The sequence below is a fragment of the Monodon monoceros genome, unplaced genomic scaffold (genome assembly GCF_005190385.1).
Source record: "Monodon monoceros isolate NGI ecotype Baffin Bay Population unplaced genomic scaffold, NGI_Narwhal_1 Super_Scaffold_4, whole genome shotgun sequence".
Lineage (NCBI taxonomy): Eukaryota > Metazoa > Chordata > Mammalia > Artiodactyla > Monodontidae > Monodon > Monodon monoceros.
Window position 1 is genome coordinate 75,854,717 of NW_021703781.1, and position 17,510 is coordinate 75,872,226.

Below are 17,510 nucleotides of genomic sequence, written 5' to 3' on the forward strand. Positions count from 1 at the left end.
TTGTGTGTGTACAGATACATAAATACATATGCTCTGCATAAAAACCTGTTAACAGTGATTATTACATTTTCTTGGTGGAATTACTAAACTCAGATTTACAAGTTCATCTTTTATATTTTAAAATTATTTCTTGTGGGCTTCCCTGGTGGCACAGTGGTTAAGAATCTGCCTGCCAAATGCAAGGGACACGCGTTCGAGCCCTGGCCCGGGAAGATCCCACATGTCGCGGAGCAACTAAGCCTGTGCACCACAACTACTGAGCCTGAGCTCTAGAGCCCGCAAGCCACAACTACTGAGTCCACGTGCCACAACTGCTGAGGCCTGTGCGCCTAGAGCCTGTGTTCCACAACAAGAGAAGCCACCACAATGAGAAGCCCGCCCACCACAATGAGAAGCCCGCGCACCACAATGAAGATTAGCCCCTGCTCACCGCAACTAGAGAAAGCCCGCACGCAGCAACGAAGACCCAACACAGCCAAAAATAAAATAAATAAATTTATTTAAAAAAAATTATTTCTTTAAATAACCACATAGACCTTGGTTAACAATAAGGCCCTGGGAGTATAAAGTCTATTAAGTTTTGCTTTTTTTTTTTTTTTTTTTTGCGGTACACGGGCCTCTCACTGTTGTGGCCTCTCCCGTTGCAGAGCACAGGCTCCGGATGCGCAGGCCCAGCGGCCACAGCTCACGGGCCTAGCCGCTCCACGGCATGTGGGATCTTCGTGGACCGGGGCACGAACCCGTGTCCCCTGCATCGGCAGGCGGACTCTCAACCACTGCGCCACCAGGGAAGCCCTGTTTGTTTTTTTAAGAGAAAGGTCTGTGCCTTCTTTTATAATTTCCACTAAACTGTCTGCAGTTGAACGGTGATTGGGCTTAAGCAGGCTCCTTGGGAAGGCCTTTCCAGTTTGCCAGGCGTTCCCACATTCATGCTGCCTTCTGCTGAAAGCTTCCCTGAGTCCCAGTGGCCTCCAGCCTATTTCCAAACTCTGGTTCTCAAACTATACAGTACCCATTTCCATCTTGCTCCTTGAGCGTCTGACGTTGGAAAGTCAGGAGGTTTTTGTTCAGGATTAGTTTCTACTATGTAAGTGCCTTTTAGGTCTGAGACATTTTTTTAATGTGGTTTAGTCTATCAAAATGTTCTCAGGGGAGGGAGGAGGAGGCCGTGATGAGGCTGCCAGCAGGCTGTCCCCGAGGGAGAAATCATCTCAGGTTTGCTCTTTTTTGCTTTTGGTTTAAAAGTTTACTGGATTATTGAAATGGCGGTTCCATCACTTTAGTATGAAACTGTGAGGTAGCTTAGGTGAAATAACGTTTTGTTGTTTCTAGCCTAAGAGTGAAGAGACCCCTCCAGCTGCTGATTCTTCTAGTCTCAATCGAGAAGAAGTGATAAAACTCCTGGGTATATTTGAATCTCGCTTGTCATTCCTTCTTCTTCAGTCCATCAAACTGCTGTCTTCAACTAAAAAGAAAACAAGGTAAATTTTTTGGAAATTTCTTTCCAAGCACCTTACCTATATACTTTTTATTACTGATACTGTAAAAGGATGGGCCCCATTCTTTGTTGTGTTTTTTAAGTGGTGCTCTTTCGTGATTTGTTAAATTGAGTGAGAATCATCTCCATGTGGCCTACTACATGTTGAGATTATAGAAACAAAGAAATCTTACTGCCTAAGGATAAATACCCTATAGGTTGTAATATTTTCCCTGAGAGAGATGAATGACCTGGAATGAAGACTTTGACTGTTTCTTGTAACTCTTCTGAGCATTGTGTTTAATGGGAAGTCAGAACTATAGTTTAGATACTCAGGGCCAAGCGCATCATTAAAAGTAGGTGACAGAACATCAAAGTCTCTCTACCCAAGAAACTAGTGAAGAGAGGAGTGAGCATCTCAGCAAATACACCTATAACATACAATTATGTTGTTTTCCAGAGTTATTATGTTGGGATTATTAATTTAATTTGAAATTCTGGTAGTAAATACTAGATCAGGAAAATAATATAAACAATATGCCTTTCATTTATTTTTAGTATAAGTATAATCCAGCCATATTACAAAATTTGAAAAGTAGAAAAAGGAAACTCATTTATCCTAATATATTCATTCTTATCAGTTATCCTGTGCGTATTTTACCAGTTTATAAAATTGGGATACAGATAACTTTTTGTCTCTTTTTATGTTTTATTTATATATAGTGAAATTCATCCTTTGTGGTGTACAGTTCTTCAAGCTTTGACAAATGCATAGATATGTATGTCTACTGACAAAGTCATGGTACAGAGCAGTTCCATCAATTCAAAAATTCCCTCTTGCTGCCTCTTTATAGTTAATTCCTCTCCTGATTTCAGTTCCTTGGTATCTCAGGGAGAAGGCATTCTGTCTCCTGCTACGAAGTGTGATATCAGCTACAGGTTTTTGTAGATCAAGTTGAGGATGTTCCCTTCTATTCCTAGTTTGCTGAGAGTTTCTATCATGAATGAATGTTAAATTTTTGTCAGCTGCGTGTGCTATATACATTGAAATGACTGTATCATTTTCCATCTTTAATCTGTTAATATAGTGGATTACATTGATTTTTTTTTTTAATGTTAAACCAGCTTTGAATCCCTGGGATAAACTAGTACTTTGTTGTGGTGTATTGTTTTTTTTATGTATTGTTGGATTCCATTTGCTAATATTGTGTTGAGAATTTTTGTGTCTGTTCATAAGGGGTATTAGTCTATACTTCTCTTGTGATGGTTTTATCTGGTTTTGGTATTTGAGCAATGCTGGCCTCATAAAATCAATTGGCAAGTGTTCCCTCTCCTGTTTTTTGAAAGAGATTGGAATTTATTGGTGAAACCATTTTAACATAGAGTTGGCTTTATGAAAGGTTTTAGTAATTAGTTAAATTTCATTTCATAGATATAATATTATTCAAGTTGTCTCTTTTTCTTCTTGAGTTTCATCTGTTGTCAAATATATAGGTTCACAGTATTCCCTTATTAGCCTTTTAATATCTAAAGGAGTTTTTAGTGATAGCCCTTCTCTCATTCCTGATACTAGTTTTATCTTCTCTTTTTTTTTTGGTCTGGTTAGAAGTTTACCAATTTTATTGATCTTTTCAAAGAACTAGCTTTTGGTTTGGTTTCTCTTCCGCCATTGTTTTTTTACTTTCAGTGTCATCGATTTCTACACTTATATTTCCTTGCTTTTGTTCATTTTGGGTTTAATCTTCTTTATTTATTTATTTATTGCTGTGTTGGGTCTTTGTTGCTGTGGGCAGGCTTTCTCTAGCTGGGGCGAGCGGGGGCTACTCTTCGTTGCGGTGCATGGGCTTCTCATGAGGTGGCTTCTCTTGTTGCAGAGCACAGGCTTTAGGCGCATGGGCTCAGTAGTTGTGGCGCACAGGCTTAGTTGCTCCACGGCATGTGGGATTTTCCTGGACCAGGGCTTGAACCCGTGTCCCCTGCATTGGCAGGCAGATTCTTAACCACTGTGCCACCAGGGAAGTCCCTTTTTCTGGTTTCTTAAAGTGGAAGCCTAAATTACTGATTTGAGACCCTTTTTCTTTTTAAATATAAGTATTTGCCACTATAAATTTTCTTCTAAGCACTGCTTTTGCTATGTCTCACAAATTTTGATATATTTTCCTTTTCGTTCAGTTCAAAGTTATTTTTTTATATCCCCTGAGATGTCCTCTTTGATCCATGTATTATTTAGCGGCATGCTGCTTAATGTCTGAATATTGGAACTTTCCAGATATCTTTCCATTATTGATTGCTTTATTTTAATTGCACTATGGGCTGAGATCATAACTGCATATGATTTCTCTTCTTTCACAGTTGTTTAGATTTGTTTTATGGCCAAGAATATGGTTTGCCTTGGCAGGTGTTCCATGTGCACTTGAAAATTATGAGTAGCTTACTGTTTGGTGGAGGGTTGTGTAAATGTCAGTTAGGTTTAGTTGGTTCAGCGTGTTGCTCAGGTCTTCTGTATTCACACTTTCTGTCCACTTGTTCGGTCAGTTACTGAGAGAAGCATGTTGAAGTTTCCAGTGACAATTGTGTGGATTCATCTGTCTCTCCTTTCGATTCTTTCAGTTTTGTTTCACGTATTTTGAGGCTCTATTAGTCACATACACATTTAGGACTGTTGTATCTTGGAGAACTGAGCCCCTTATATAACATGTGATGTCCATCTTTGATATTAATATAGCTGCTCAGGTGTTTTTGGTTAATGTCTTTTTCCATCTTTTGCTTTTGACCTATCTGTGTCTTTTAACTTAAATGTGAGTTTCTTATAGATCGCATATAGTTGAGTCTTGCTTTTTCAATCCAAACTTATAGGTGGCATTTTTTTTTTTTTTTTTTGTGGTACGTGGGCCTCTCACTGCTGTGGCCTCTCCCGTTGCGGGGCACAGGCTCCGGACGCGCAGACCCAGCGGCCATGGCTCACGGGCCCAGCCGCTCCGCGGCATGTGGGATCTTCCCAGACCGGGGCACGAACCCGTGTCCCCTGCATCGGCAGGCGGACTCTCAACCACTGCGCCACCAGGGAAGCCCTATAGGTGGTATTTTTAGACCAGTCACATTTAATGTGATTATTGATGTAGTTAGATTTAAATCTATCATCTTGCTAGCTGTTTTCTGTTTGTCTTTTTCTTCCTTGAGTTAATTGAACATTTTCTATGATTCCTTTTTATTTCACTATTGATTTATTATTTATACCACTTTTTAAAGTGTTGGTGGTTGACCCAGCATTTACATTCTTAATCGGAGGCCACCTTCAAATAATATTATACTGCTTCACATGTGTGAAGACTTTAAAACAATATGCTCCCAGTTTTTCCCTTCCATCATTTGTACTGTTATCATTCATTTTACTTTTACATGTAATAAGCAAACAATACACTCTAATGTTTTTGCTTAGATAGTATGCCTTTTGTTTATATAAAGTTTTAAGAGAACAAGGAATTTTTTTGCCTTTATTCCATTTCTAGTGCTCTTAACTTCTGTGTAGATAGACCATTTTTTTGTGTGGTATCATATTCTTTCTACATGAAAAACTTCCTTTATCGTTTTTTATAGTATAGGTGTGCTAGCAAGGAATTCCTCCTTTCTTGTGAAAGTCTTTATTACTTCTTCAGGTTTTAGAAGATCTTTTGGCTGGGTATAGAGTTCTTTCCACACTTCAGAGATGTCACTGCATTGCCTTCTGGTTTGCCCATTTTCTGACAAAGTCTGCTGTTCTGATCTTTGTTCTTCTGTATGTCATGTACCTTTTTCGCTCTAGCTGCCCTCAAGATTTCTTCCTTCTCTTCCCCCAGCAGTGTGGGCATTATATGCCTAGGTGGTATGATTTTTTTTTTTCCCTCCTCAGTGTTTTTATATCTTCTCCAATTTCTCTTTTTCTTTGGTTCCACTTATACCTATATTAAACTGTTTGATAGTGTTCCACAGCTTTGAGGTGTTCTGTTTTTTACAGGTTTTTTCTTCTTGCGTTTCAGCTTAGGCGATTTCTCTTGACCTGTCTGCAAGTTCACTGTTTGTTGACTCCGTTTTGTGTCATATACGGTTGGACTTGTTGAAGGCATTCTTTGTCTCTGTCACTGTGTTCCTCATTTCTAGTATTTCCCTTGGTTCTTTCTTATAGTTTCCCTCTCTCTGCTGAAGTTACCAATCTGATGCTGCATGTCGTCCACATTTTCCATTTGAGCCTTTTAATCATTGTCATTTTAAATCCCCTATCAGATGGTTCCAACATCTGTGTCGTGTCTGAGTCTGGTTCTGTTGCTTCTTTGACTCCTGGCAGTGTGTGGTTTCCTTGCCTTTCTACATCTTGTAATTGTTTGTGGGAAACTGGGCATCTCCTGTAGGATAGTAGACTGAGGGAAATGATTATTAAGCCTGGCAAGTTTGTACACCTGTCTCATGCTAGGCCTTCAGTGTGGGGAGTTTGAGTTCATTTTTCAGGTCTGGTGTTGAGCTGTGGTTGAGATTTTCTTGTTGCCTTGGTTACCTCCTGTGCCCCTCTGGCAGTGCCTGGGTCGGTGTGGAGTAGCTCTGTGGAGGCCTCTTGTACCGCCTTCTCCATCTTCACGTTTGGTCTTTTTCTTCCTGTAGCATCTCAAAGAGGGCCTGTCTTCATGCTCTTAACAGCTCCCAGCTGTATTCCACTCGCTGGTCCCTCCGTGCTTTGTAGCTGTTAGGGAGGGGAGGGGGAGTTGGCCAGGCTTCGCACTTGTTTCCGTAAGCCTCAGTCTGGGGCAGACCCTGTGTCCCTGAGTGTCAGGGGTGTGGCCTTACCCCTGCTCCCGCCCCTCCCCCAGGGCTAGTGTTTCTTCCCTTCCCTTCCCCTGTCTGCACTGACCTTCACCACCAGCGCTGCTCCCTCCCCAGCCCCGCCCCACATATTCAGGCTTCCGGTTCCTGCGGAGAAGTGTCCGGTGGGTTTGGGTTGCCTGCCCCGCCCCCTCCCACCGCTGCTGCAGCAGCTGTTCCCCTCGCCCAGGCCTGCACCACGGGAGCGTGGCCTGGGACTCTCATCAGGCTCTCACGTCAGCTCCTGCTGGGGCTCTTGCAAGCCCCTCCCTCACCAGCCCTCTCTCAACCTCTACCAGCTCATTAAGGATTTTAGCTGAATTCTTCTTGCCCTGTCCAGCTGTGTCCGCCCCAGGTGAGAAAGAACTTTCCTGTCTCGCCCAGTGTTAGCCTCTCTGTCCTTAGTTTTCAGACTGGTTGGTGGCCCTGCAACCCCAGCTCTCTGATGGGTTCAAGCAAAGTCGTGGTCTTGTAGGTTGTCCTGCGTTTATTGCTGTTTTTTTCGTAAGGGTGGGAATGATACTTTTTCCAGCTCTCTACGTCCTAAGCAGAAACTCCCTCTCCTGATTGTTTTTGAGTAATTCTCTCTGGTCTAAGAAGAGCGTTCGTTTTGAGAGGAGCCCTGGGTATTAGGTGCGCTGCCGTCTCAGCCCCATTGTTAACCCTGGGCGGCTACTCCGTGTCCTGTTACTGGTGCACAGCAAGGGTAGCCGACACACCCATCTTCTGAAGAACCAAAAGGCAAAGGAGCTGTGCGTGTAGTGACGCACAGTTGGGAAAACTCATAGTTTTTCCTTTTTAACAGCAGTGGGTAAATTTTGAGAAATTTTTTACTGGTTTCCACAAAGTGGCAGTATAAATATATATGAGATGTGAGAAACACAGTGATTCATAGGTTTTCACAAATCCGTGGTTTAAGCAGTTGGCTGACACGTAACAGTTCAGTCTTATCGTATCCTTTATACTCGTTAACAGCCATCTGTGTATGACCTAAGTCCGTTTTATTTTAGTGGAGGGTCCTCTAACGTTCTGTTTATTCAAGTTATTACTATTCTAGTTAAAAAGTTTTAACCTAAACTTTTTACACGTGATGCATAAAGCCCTATTTAGCTAATCTCTTAGTTTCTTAAGGTTTATTAAAGACTTAAGTGTGCTGCATGTGTTAATACGGTTAGTATGTTGACAGGTTGCACAACATAGAGACGTATTGACTAGTAAGTCAATGACCGTTTCTCTCACGTTTCACTGATACACACGTGAACGTCTATAATTTTTTTGTGGAGAGGAGAACATCCTGTGCTGCAAGCCCAGTTATTTCACCAGGAATTAATGAACATTCCTTTTTGGAGTAAAGGGAAATCAAAATTAGCCTTTAAAAGAAAGGAAATAGTCATATGTTTTTATTTTGACTGTTTCTTCCCTCCCACCAAAAAAAAAAAGAATAGAATAAACTGAGCTTGGTAATTTAATTCTTAGAATCCTAAAGAATTGGAAAGAAATCTAAGAAAATTAAGATGCATTTAATTTAAAACAATTTTTGTTTTCCTTTTGAGATTGTGTAGGTACTTACGACGGCTGTGTCAGCACTGTCCTGCCAGAAACACTAGTTTTGTCTGTTGGGTTGTTTTTTCTTTTTGGATCAAGAATTTATTTGCTCTTGTACTGCATTTTAATATTCACTGCTTTAGCCTCTTGACCTTTTGCTGGCTTTGGGGTTTAATATAATGAAAAAGTATAAAAAATAGAAGTAGTCTCTGAGGGTTTGGATGCCCTCTTCCATAGTCACAGAACAGACCCTTTAGATTTATGGGTTTTCCTGGCCAGGTATGTCCGTCTAATATTTGGTTAAGAATAGTGAAAAGGAAAATAAAAGAATGTAGGTTACCTTCTTTTGGGAAAAAGGTAACCCTAAGAAATGATAAGACGCCTCAGAATAGAGTTCATGGTTTCATTAACTTTGTGTGTGTGTAGATACCATAATGTTTATTTCTGCAGGAAAAATAAACATGAACAAAAACAAATCAATTATAAAATTGAAAAGGACAATACCATTGTAAATCCTAAATAACACAGCTAGAACTATACTTCATGTCAATTTTTATTAAGCATGGTCAATTTTAAAACGGTCAAATACTGGCAATTACATACGGTTCAATAAAATGTGAAGTGCATTATAGAGAACTTAATGGCATAAGATAAATTCCTTTCTTTTACTTCAGGTTGCCTTTTTCAGTTTCCCAGTTTCTAGATTGAATGATATGGCTGTTGACAATACTTAAGTTTTTGCAGTATAGAGAGAGAAAGAGAGAAAAAAAGATACAGAGAAATGGAAGCACAGTGAGACTAAATGATAGAGAAGAGAGACTGAATTTGTACTGGGCCTGAACCTGGTTCCTAGAGAAGCGGCTTTGAGCAGCGCCTGCTCTTGGACCAACCAGCATAGTCAGTGCCGGGGTGAGGGCAGAGCCCCTGCGGAACGGGGTCCAAGGGTTCACCCCTGCAGGCCAGAACAGAGTGGTGACCAGCACAGTGATCACTGACAGGTGGACAGACAGCCCAATAATCGTCCTCCAAGGATGTGAGTCTTGGAGCTGCTATTCCACTGCTCTGTCAGGGCTCTGTATGAGCCCTGAGATAAAGAAGTAATATTGAAAATATTTAACATCAGGTAGCAATCAGTCAGAAATCAGACCCAGGTTGTGAACAGGTGGCTGAGCCATCCCAGTGCATTCCCCTGAAGAGTGTATGAGGTCCTCTCAAATATGAATATCACTATTCCCGGAGTTATTTATTTTGTGGACCTGGGCAGGTTTCATTAACTGTTGATGAGAGTTGCTTAAGGAAGGGAATGATTTGTAGAAATTGGAAGATAAAGATTTAACATTCAGAATTAAGATCAGAACAAATCAAAGGGTTTTATATTTACGATCTCAGAAGCCCATCAATTATCCTTAGGCATCAGCTGAAATGACAGTGTGAGGTCATTGCCCACAGAGACCAATTCATATTTCAGACAGTGTTTCTAATTGTTAAGTGCTACTGCCTTGATTACTGTCAGATAGGAGTTTAAATGTCTTATAAGGTTATCAGAGGTTTGTGAATGTTTACCTGCCCCCCACAAAACAACCAAAAAAACCCTAAAACATATCCATCTTAGGCCCGAAGTGCAGAGTGAATACGTTTTGAACGTTCATTTTTACTGTGCTGTGGGTGGTGCTGGCTGGGCGTGGGGCGGAGAGAGATGTGCCTGGTGAAAGTCAGAACGAGCAGGAAGGAGAAAGGGGTCTGTAAGGGGGGTGTGGGCGGCCTCCCGTTGGCTGCCAGCCTGGGCCCGTGGTCAGGCCGGCCGCAGCACGGAAGAGGTGGGTCCTGTCGAAGAGCAGTAGTGGGGCTGTGAGAGAAGTGGGGCTCCCTACAGCCTGAGCCTTGATCTGCGGCAGAAGGGAGGGTCCAGGCTGCTGGTTTGCTCTCCGGCAGGCCTGACCAACAGGCACTCGGGCAAAGGTGGAAGATTTGCATATTGGAGAGTGGAAAGAACATAGCATTTGAAGTCAGAAAACATTTTGACCTTGAACCAAATTATTTAACCCTTCTGGGCTTAGTTTTCACATCATTTAGTTTCTCATTACAAAATAAGGATACCAGTCCTTGCTCTCCCGAGGGGACAGGGTCACGGGCAGATCACGTGTGCATGTGCGCACTCCCAGCTGTTCTCTGTATGTGTGGCCAGGGCTCTGCATTTATTATATCCGGACTCAAAAAATAAAAAGGATGCTGGAAATGAACTGCCGTGATTACTAGTCTTTTTCAGTAACATAAATATAATCCATCGATCTACCCTACCGGGGAGATATTTTCAAAATAAACTGCAAACTTAAGAAATTTTTGTTAAGACAGTTTTGAAATGGAAATTCCCTCTAGAACTCTCCAGCTGAGAGGCACTCTTCGCACAGAAGCTGCACATCATTTCAGCTAGACGAGGGGCAGTGCGTCCGTCTCCGGCAGTGCTCGCTCCAGGGGAGCAGTCCCGCAGTCGCTCTAGGTGTGTGCCCAGAAGCTGTACCGCGTGGCTTCTCGCCCTCGCCTGGCCCCACTGTGTTTTCTTCACAGCACGTCATCTCACAGTCTGTTCTCTTCACCGTCTCGACATGTCTTCCCCCAGCTCTTCCCTCAGTAGAATGTGGATTCCATGAAGGCAGGGGCTCTGGGTCTGTTTTGTGCATGACCACGAGTAGTTCCTGGTACATAGTAGGTAGTCGAATATTTATAAAAAGAGTAATCATTGGCTTTAATTGATGTTTGAAATAAATGTTTAAAAACAGGCCCATAAGCAGTCAATGGAGTCGGCATTAATAGAACACCTGCTTCCACCTGAAAAGTCATGACAGGGCTGCCCGTGTTCAGTTTTTGGATTTCTTTTACAGCTGTGGGTGGGCATCACTCTTTGCTTCATCTCCCTCTCTTTTTAACCCAGTAGTAACCTTGAAGAAGATGTAGTCCTCAGAACCAACAAGCAGATTTACTCCCAGCTTCTAAGAGCTACTGCGAACAAAAACGCATCTCTCCTGGAAAGAATCGACGTTCTCGTCCACTTGCTGGACCAGCTGGCTCGTGGCAGCGGCGGAGACGGTGGTGCTCTTCAGTGACTCCCGCCTGGGGCTGCATCCGCAGAGATGCTGTCAGTGCCTTCTGCACTCGGGGGCTAGTGTGTCCATTTGGTGCTTCGTTTCATTAAATATGAGGGACATATCCACTTAAAACAGGCACGGCATGGAAACAGAGTTCTCATTTCCCGTGGCAGACAGTCAAGGTTGAGTTCTTTGGCTTCCTCGTTGGAGGTGCCAACATCAGAATCAGACCTAGAGCTCCCACCTTCGTTTCTCTGAGAAGCATGTGGTACCTCAGTATTAATAGACTTGCTGTGAGGCAGTTAACACTTTTAAATATTTTTGAAGTATGTTAAGCTACATGGGTTTAAGAGATAATTATCTTGGATAAATGTTACTTTGGTCAAGGGAACTTTTATCCAAATGATTTTAGTGGTTCAGGTCAGTTAAAGAAACTTCCTGTACATCCACAGTGTTCCCTTCTCAATTGCACAGAAAAAGCCTGCCCTTTTTAAGCTTCAGTACAGGATTTTTCGAAGACTAGCCATTGCACAGTTCTCTCTTCAGTGCATGTTCTGAACGGATCTGCTTTTCTCTGACTTTGTATGACAGTTGATCAAGAATTGGTACTCTCCCCCCCTTTTTTTTCATTTTAAACTTGAAACTGTGAATAAGGTAAGAAAACTATTTTGAATAAATAAATTATTTATTTAAAATGTCTTTGTAGTTTTCCATTTCACATTCTTCACATTGAGTTTTGATGTGAACTGGTTTAATTAATAAATTTTACAAAGTGAAGATTAAAACATCATTAAAAATAAAATTCTGCCATCCACTAAATTCTCACTAGAATATTATACTTACTACTTGCTGCTATATGGCTCTTGTCCAGTTGCTTAAAACATACTCTCTTTTTCCAGTGCCTACAGCATGCAAGGCTGTCTGTACTTGGCACAGTTAATTGATCTCAGTTTCAAAAGATACCGTAACCTACAGATCCAGCATACTCTGTGCTGTTGGGTTGATGGTTTGGATTTACATGCATGATGCCTCTGTAGACAAGAGCTTGCCCTGCCACCAAGTCCACTGGCCTGGCCCGAGTGTGGGAAGACATGCTGCTGCCGACCCCCTCGGTGCTACGTGCAGATGACTTTCACTGTGCAGCCCCCCCCACTCACTAGCCACACCCTTCTGAAGAAATATGAACTAGACTAGAAAACTGTCTGGAATAAACTTGTTTTAAGCTGAATTTTTACAGACCCCTTTTTCGTACACTGAGATTTTCAGATGTTCACACTGGTGAGTTGGCAGCTCTCATAGCCCGGCAGAATGATCACTTGCCATTTGTCCACTTCCTTGTAATTATGCAGTTTGCATTGTCCTCGGGACAGATCTGCATCAACTAATCACTGAAGCATTGGAAGTTTTGCCTAAATTGTAAAGCAGTTGTACAAAATCAACGATGTCTCGTATCAGGACAGCTGTCATTCTGTTTCCCCTTGTGGCAAGCACACACACAGAATAAAACTCTTGTTAGTTAAACCCGGACATGTCCATTGATAATATCTAATTTGGGGGTTAATGAGTTCCAAAGGATATTCTACTTAGGCAGAAAGAAGCTGGAGTTCACGGTATTAGAGTCGCTCATCTTACCTCTCTCCTTAGCAAACAGCCTTTCAGTCAAGAGGAAGATGTGCTTTTAAGCAAGAAGATATCAATTCCAGCTCTCTTCATTTGTCAGAGCAATAACGTGAAAGTTCCTACAGGGGAAGAAAAGATCCTTTTAAAATGTTTTTGTCATTTGCTGATTTTAATTTAAATTAAAGCTTTTTAAAGTGCCTGTGTTTTAGCTGCGTCTTTAGAAGTATGGGGTATTTGTGGCCTGATCGTTGAGAGTTCTTTTTCAGTTTAACTTCAGTGCCCACATTTTGTCCTTATTACATATGACTTTGGGGGGGTTTGTTTACGTTAAGGACAGGTAATGGTGGCCATATTATGTATTATGTAAAAGTTAAAGGAGCATGATGGCTAAGATAACTGATACAGGAAAAATAAAGTTATCCAATTAGCTTCAAGAGTCTTATTTTGGTAGTCTAACCCTCGGAACATAAATAAGCTGCCATATAAAGTGTTTCCTGCCTTGAAGAGGGAGGAGCACATTATAGGAATTACAGCGAGCTGGAAAGCTGTTCTGTTCAGGGCCATTTGGGATGCAGGTGTGTATATTCAAACAGAAGAGCACCACGTGAAAGGAGAGAGTGCAAGGGCACTAGGCTGGGATGAGGAGAAGCAGGGTCAGGAGCGACTGGCGGTCGACCTTTGGCCAGAGACACAACTGGGGAACTTCAGTTCCTTTATCTAGAAACGTGCACAGCAGTATCTGTCCCGCCACTGACAAGAGTTGTGAAGAGCAAGAGAGAAATACACATGAAAACCTTTTGTACACTGTCAAGTATTAGAAAAAGATAAATTGTTAGGACAGGGATTTTGGAGTGTAGTTAATTCAAATTCTGTGCTCTTTCCCATTGAATCCCTGAGTTTTCAGTGCAGTAAAATCATTTCCATGCCCTTGGGGTTCAGGGGGTGAGTGGCCTCTCCCGTGATTGGACCCATGGCTATGGCTGCCTTCCTGTCTCTCGGTGAAATTGGGGCCGAGGTGGGTGGAGGGACAGACGGTGGGTGTTGGGAACGTGGCTACAGAGTCCTAGACAGTGGAAGGCAGACAGGTATTCCTCAGGATGCTTTTTCTAACCTTTCCTAAAATTTTTGTAAAATTATTTGTTGAGAAATTTGATTTTCCAATCAAGTAATTTAAAAGCTCAAGTAATGCTTTTCCCATTGGGTTTTAAGTTAAGGAGGCATATTTGCTTCAGTTACTAAAAATCTGGTTTGTTTTCTTTATAAAAGAAATCGGACTTTTTCTCTTAGAAATCCTCTGGCTCTCCATTTGCCTATTTTTCTCATTACGAGTTCAGGATGCAGGAATCAACGTCACAGACGTCAAGCCACTGCTCTGAGCTAGACTGCTTGGGAAATAAGCCACTTGAAGGCAGCCAGGAATCTGTTGTTTGTCCCTGCTATTGACAACTTTCCAGCACGTGCTGCCTTTGCAGAAGGCAAGCGGTGAGTGCAGGAGTAGTCAGCTGAGACTACATTGACAGAATGGCTTTGTGCCTCTATTTCCGGAAAAAACCTTAATAATCTTCATCGGATAAGGATCAAGGACTTGATTTCTATTCACATCGATGCAAACACTTGCAAAGCAAAGTTAAGACTGGCTTTTCTGGAAGTCATTGATTTTTAGGTTAATTTATAGCAATGAGGTAAGCAAATCTGTGGCTTTGCACCAAATATTTTGGGCTTGAAGTTCTTAATAATTTTCTGTATGATGGGATGATCTGCCATGGCCATATATATAGGTCTGCAGTAATTGAAAACAGCTTTTAACTAAGAACTTGGTCATCTGACAAATTTCAGTCAAGGATGACAGAAGCAATACCAGGCTGGAAAGCCGCCTATTACGAGGGACCCTTTGAAGAAGTAAATGAACTGCTTTCTTCGGTTATAAAAGGCATCGTCCAGGGACTTGGGATGCCAGGAAATCCTTCTGAAATCAATCTGGGGCAGCTTCTTCCCTGTTCATCTTCTGTCTAGGCCTGGTCCTTGTCACTGTCATATCTCTGGTATTGATTTTCTGAGAGCCAAACAAGTTTTAATGTGTTCTATTACCATTAAGTCACAGGAAACGAGAGAGACAGCTTTCAGTGTGGGCCCCAGCCATCCGTGCTGTTCTGCCATGATTCCAGGAGAAAGCAGGACTTGCAGCATCCATCCGAGTGGCCTCTGCTCAAAGCAACGACTCCCCAGGCCTTGAATCACCTCTAGATTTAACCCCAGGAGTCGATTTCTCTTTCACATCTTCGCTGCAGCTCCCAGCCCACTGGTGCTCATCAAAAGCAAAAACAGAACAACAAAAACCGTGCAGTCTTCTTCACATCAACATCTCATTTTTCTTCTCCTTCCTTTATAGTCTCAAGATTTTCCTTTTACATGTTAGGGGCCCGTGGATTGTCCCAAATCATTTTCCTATCCTAATTAATATATCCTCTCTTTTTAAAGAAAAACATCATGATGCTTATTATTGGATTCTTCTTTATTCCAGAGCTTTAGAATCATCTAGTTCCACCACCAGCCCCGTTTTTGCAAATGAGGAAACTGGAATAGAGTTGAAGCAATTCACCCCGATTCATACAGCCTAGGTTGAAGCAGGGATACAGCCCGGGACTCCCAAATTTTACCCAGGTGACTTTACCCACTGTCCTATGAATATTTTGTAATTTTGCTTCATTTCATTTTAAGATCCAAATGCTAATTTCATGCTCTGAAACAGTGTAGGATTATTTTAAGCGGTCCTTATTTGTTCCTTGCCCTGAATATTTGGTATATTGTCGGTGTGCAATAGAATAAATCCACTGAGTTAGATACTTTTGAGGTCACAACGCACAAAGCATCACAAGCAGTTACATTCCTTAGCAACCAAATATTCAATATATTTGAAAGGTTTACCACTGAGAAGAGTGTGACATGTCTGGCTAAAGGTATGATTCACTCCAACTGGAATGATTTTTGAATTTAGAGTATTCACAGCAAGTTAAATTTAAGATGTTTTTTAAAGCTCCAAGAATGAAATACAGCTGTAATTATAGAAACCCCCATGATGACCTAATTCTGTAATTGAGGTTCTTTGAGTGTTCCCAATATAAATTCTGGACTTCTTAAGGCACAGAAAGATGTGCTTACAACTCCGAAAGATCCGAACCATCAAAGTCCGCTCTGAGGCCATTTCTTTATGTCACTGAACTAATTCCTCCTCTGTGTGATGTGAAGGAAAAGGACAACCGGATTCATGCACAGGTCTCTTATGGCAACAGTTGTGTGCAAAGTTCTTTCAGCTTGGCTCCGGCCTCAACTCTTTTCGAGCAATTTAAAGAAATGTGGTCCTACTACTAGGATTCAGGCCGAGGGAGGGCCCACGACTTATTTCTGGGCGGCCAGAGGAAGGAAAAGCAGCAACCACAAAACTGTGTGTGTGATTAGACTGTGTGCACCTGGTCTGCACAGGTGGCCAGCCTCCGCCCCGGGCATGGAGGCCGGGGAAGGCCCCCGGCCGCCTTCTCTGTGTCACCGCAGGCTCCACCTCGGCTTCTGTCTCCCGGCCAAACACTGCCCCTTCCTGCTCAGAAACTGCCACTGATCCTGGTCAGTGAAGTCCCCCCGACCCTGGTGTTCCATGCACCCAGGCTGGCAGGTCTCTCCAGCCCGGCCTCAGCTGGGGTGAGGGCCCTGCCGCCCCTCCCAGGGCGCAGCTGTCTCGCAGCTGCACCTCATTCCTGCTCAGCTCTGAGGCCCTCCTTCTGCTTCCTGAGTCTGTACCCTGGCCTCACCTCCCAAGACAGACTGAAGAAAAAGAAAAGCATCTGACCTACCATTATTGTGCCTGAAAACTTAGCAATAACCCTTTAATCTTGTCACATTTACCCAGGCAGCATTCACACTTTCAACTGTGTTCTCATTCTTTATTAAATTTGAAATTAGCTTTTGATCAGAAGCTAAAAACTTTCTGTAAAACAAAAACTAAGAAGATGAAGGGCAGAATAAAATTATGTAAGGTGTCGCGCCGGCATCTTGTACTTCCCATGTGACTCTGATATGCGACATTTACACAGAGCCAGAGAGAGACCCACGCCTGTGCCCGTGAGGTCCACTTTGCTCCCCTCCTGCCCCTGGGCTTCCGTAAGGAGCCCTCGTGTAGCTAAATGAACCCCCTCGTCTAGTGGAACTGGCTTGGCAGGCTCTCCATACCTTGTGATCAGAGAAACGTGACCAGAACCAAACTCTAGCTTCTTCTCACCGCACGGTACGTTATCGATGTCAGTATACAGCTCTCAACTATACTGTCAGTTGTATGCTCTCTGTATAACATAGATAACCATACATAGAACTCTGACATGTATGTCAATTGTATGTTTTATATATATAGTCATTTATAAAACTATGTATATAGTTATAGGGACTTCCCTGGTGGTCCAGTGGTTAAGACTCTGTGCTTCCAGTGCAGGGAGCATGGGTTCAATCCCTGGTCAGGGAACTAAGATCCCGCATGCCATGTGGCACAGCCAAAACAAACAAACAAAAAAAAACCAAACAAAAATTATGTATCAATATATAGTTATATATAACTATATGTCAGTTATATTTATCAATTTACTTAATCAGATCAATATATGTCAGTGAACACAGATCTGAGTTGTGATAAGTGGCTACATAGTGTCCACCATGTGGCCATAACTCTTGGGTCTAAGGACACTGACTTCCCACCACGTGGCAGGGTTTTTCTTCCATCTTTTTATCAAAATCTCAAACTATGTTTTGATTAGAAGACAAACCCTAAATATTTTCTCTGAGGGAAACCAGAACCTGCAAAGCTGCAAAACTTAGAACAAAATGATGCACAAATTTCATCCGGACATTCTGCACTTCCTGGGAGGTGGAAATCAACCTAAATGCAGGACAGAACTGAGACGTCTGTGATTGGG

The 17,510-nt window shown here is 42.4% G+C and overlaps 1 protein-coding gene and 1 long non-coding RNA gene across 5 annotated transcripts in view; one reads left to right on the plus strand and one right to left on the minus strand.

The window, feature by feature from the left end:
• The window catches only part of EDRF1 (erythroid differentiation regulatory factor 1), a 39,974-nt gene extending 28,340 nt beyond the window's left edge, over positions 1 to 11,634 (plus strand). The window contains exons 24-25 of one of the 3 annotated variants that reach the window (XM_029245752.1): positions 1,333 to 1,481; positions 10,782 to 11,634. In XM_029245752.1, coding sequence (XP_029101585.1) covers positions 1,333 to 1,481; positions 10,782 to 10,953 — 321 coding nt within the window. In that variant the 3' untranslated portion in view covers positions 10,954 to 11,634. Of the gene's footprint in view, positions 1 to 1,332; positions 1,482 to 10,781 lie in introns of those variants that run through there. The other 2 variants (XM_029245753.1, XR_003797081.1) reach the window with 2 other exon arrangements.
• The window catches only part of LOC114908949, a 16,751-nt gene continuing 505 nt past the window's right edge, over positions 1,265 to 17,510 (minus strand). The window contains exons 2-3 of one of the 2 annotated variants that reach the window (XR_003797083.1): positions 12,568 to 12,674; positions 1,265 to 1,465 (exon numbers count right to left, since the gene is read on the minus strand). This is a non-coding gene — a long non-coding RNA (uncharacterized LOC114908949). Of the gene's footprint in view, positions 1,466 to 11,810; positions 12,413 to 12,567; positions 12,675 to 17,510 lie in introns of those variants that run through there. The other variant, XR_003797082.1, reaches the window with a different exon arrangement.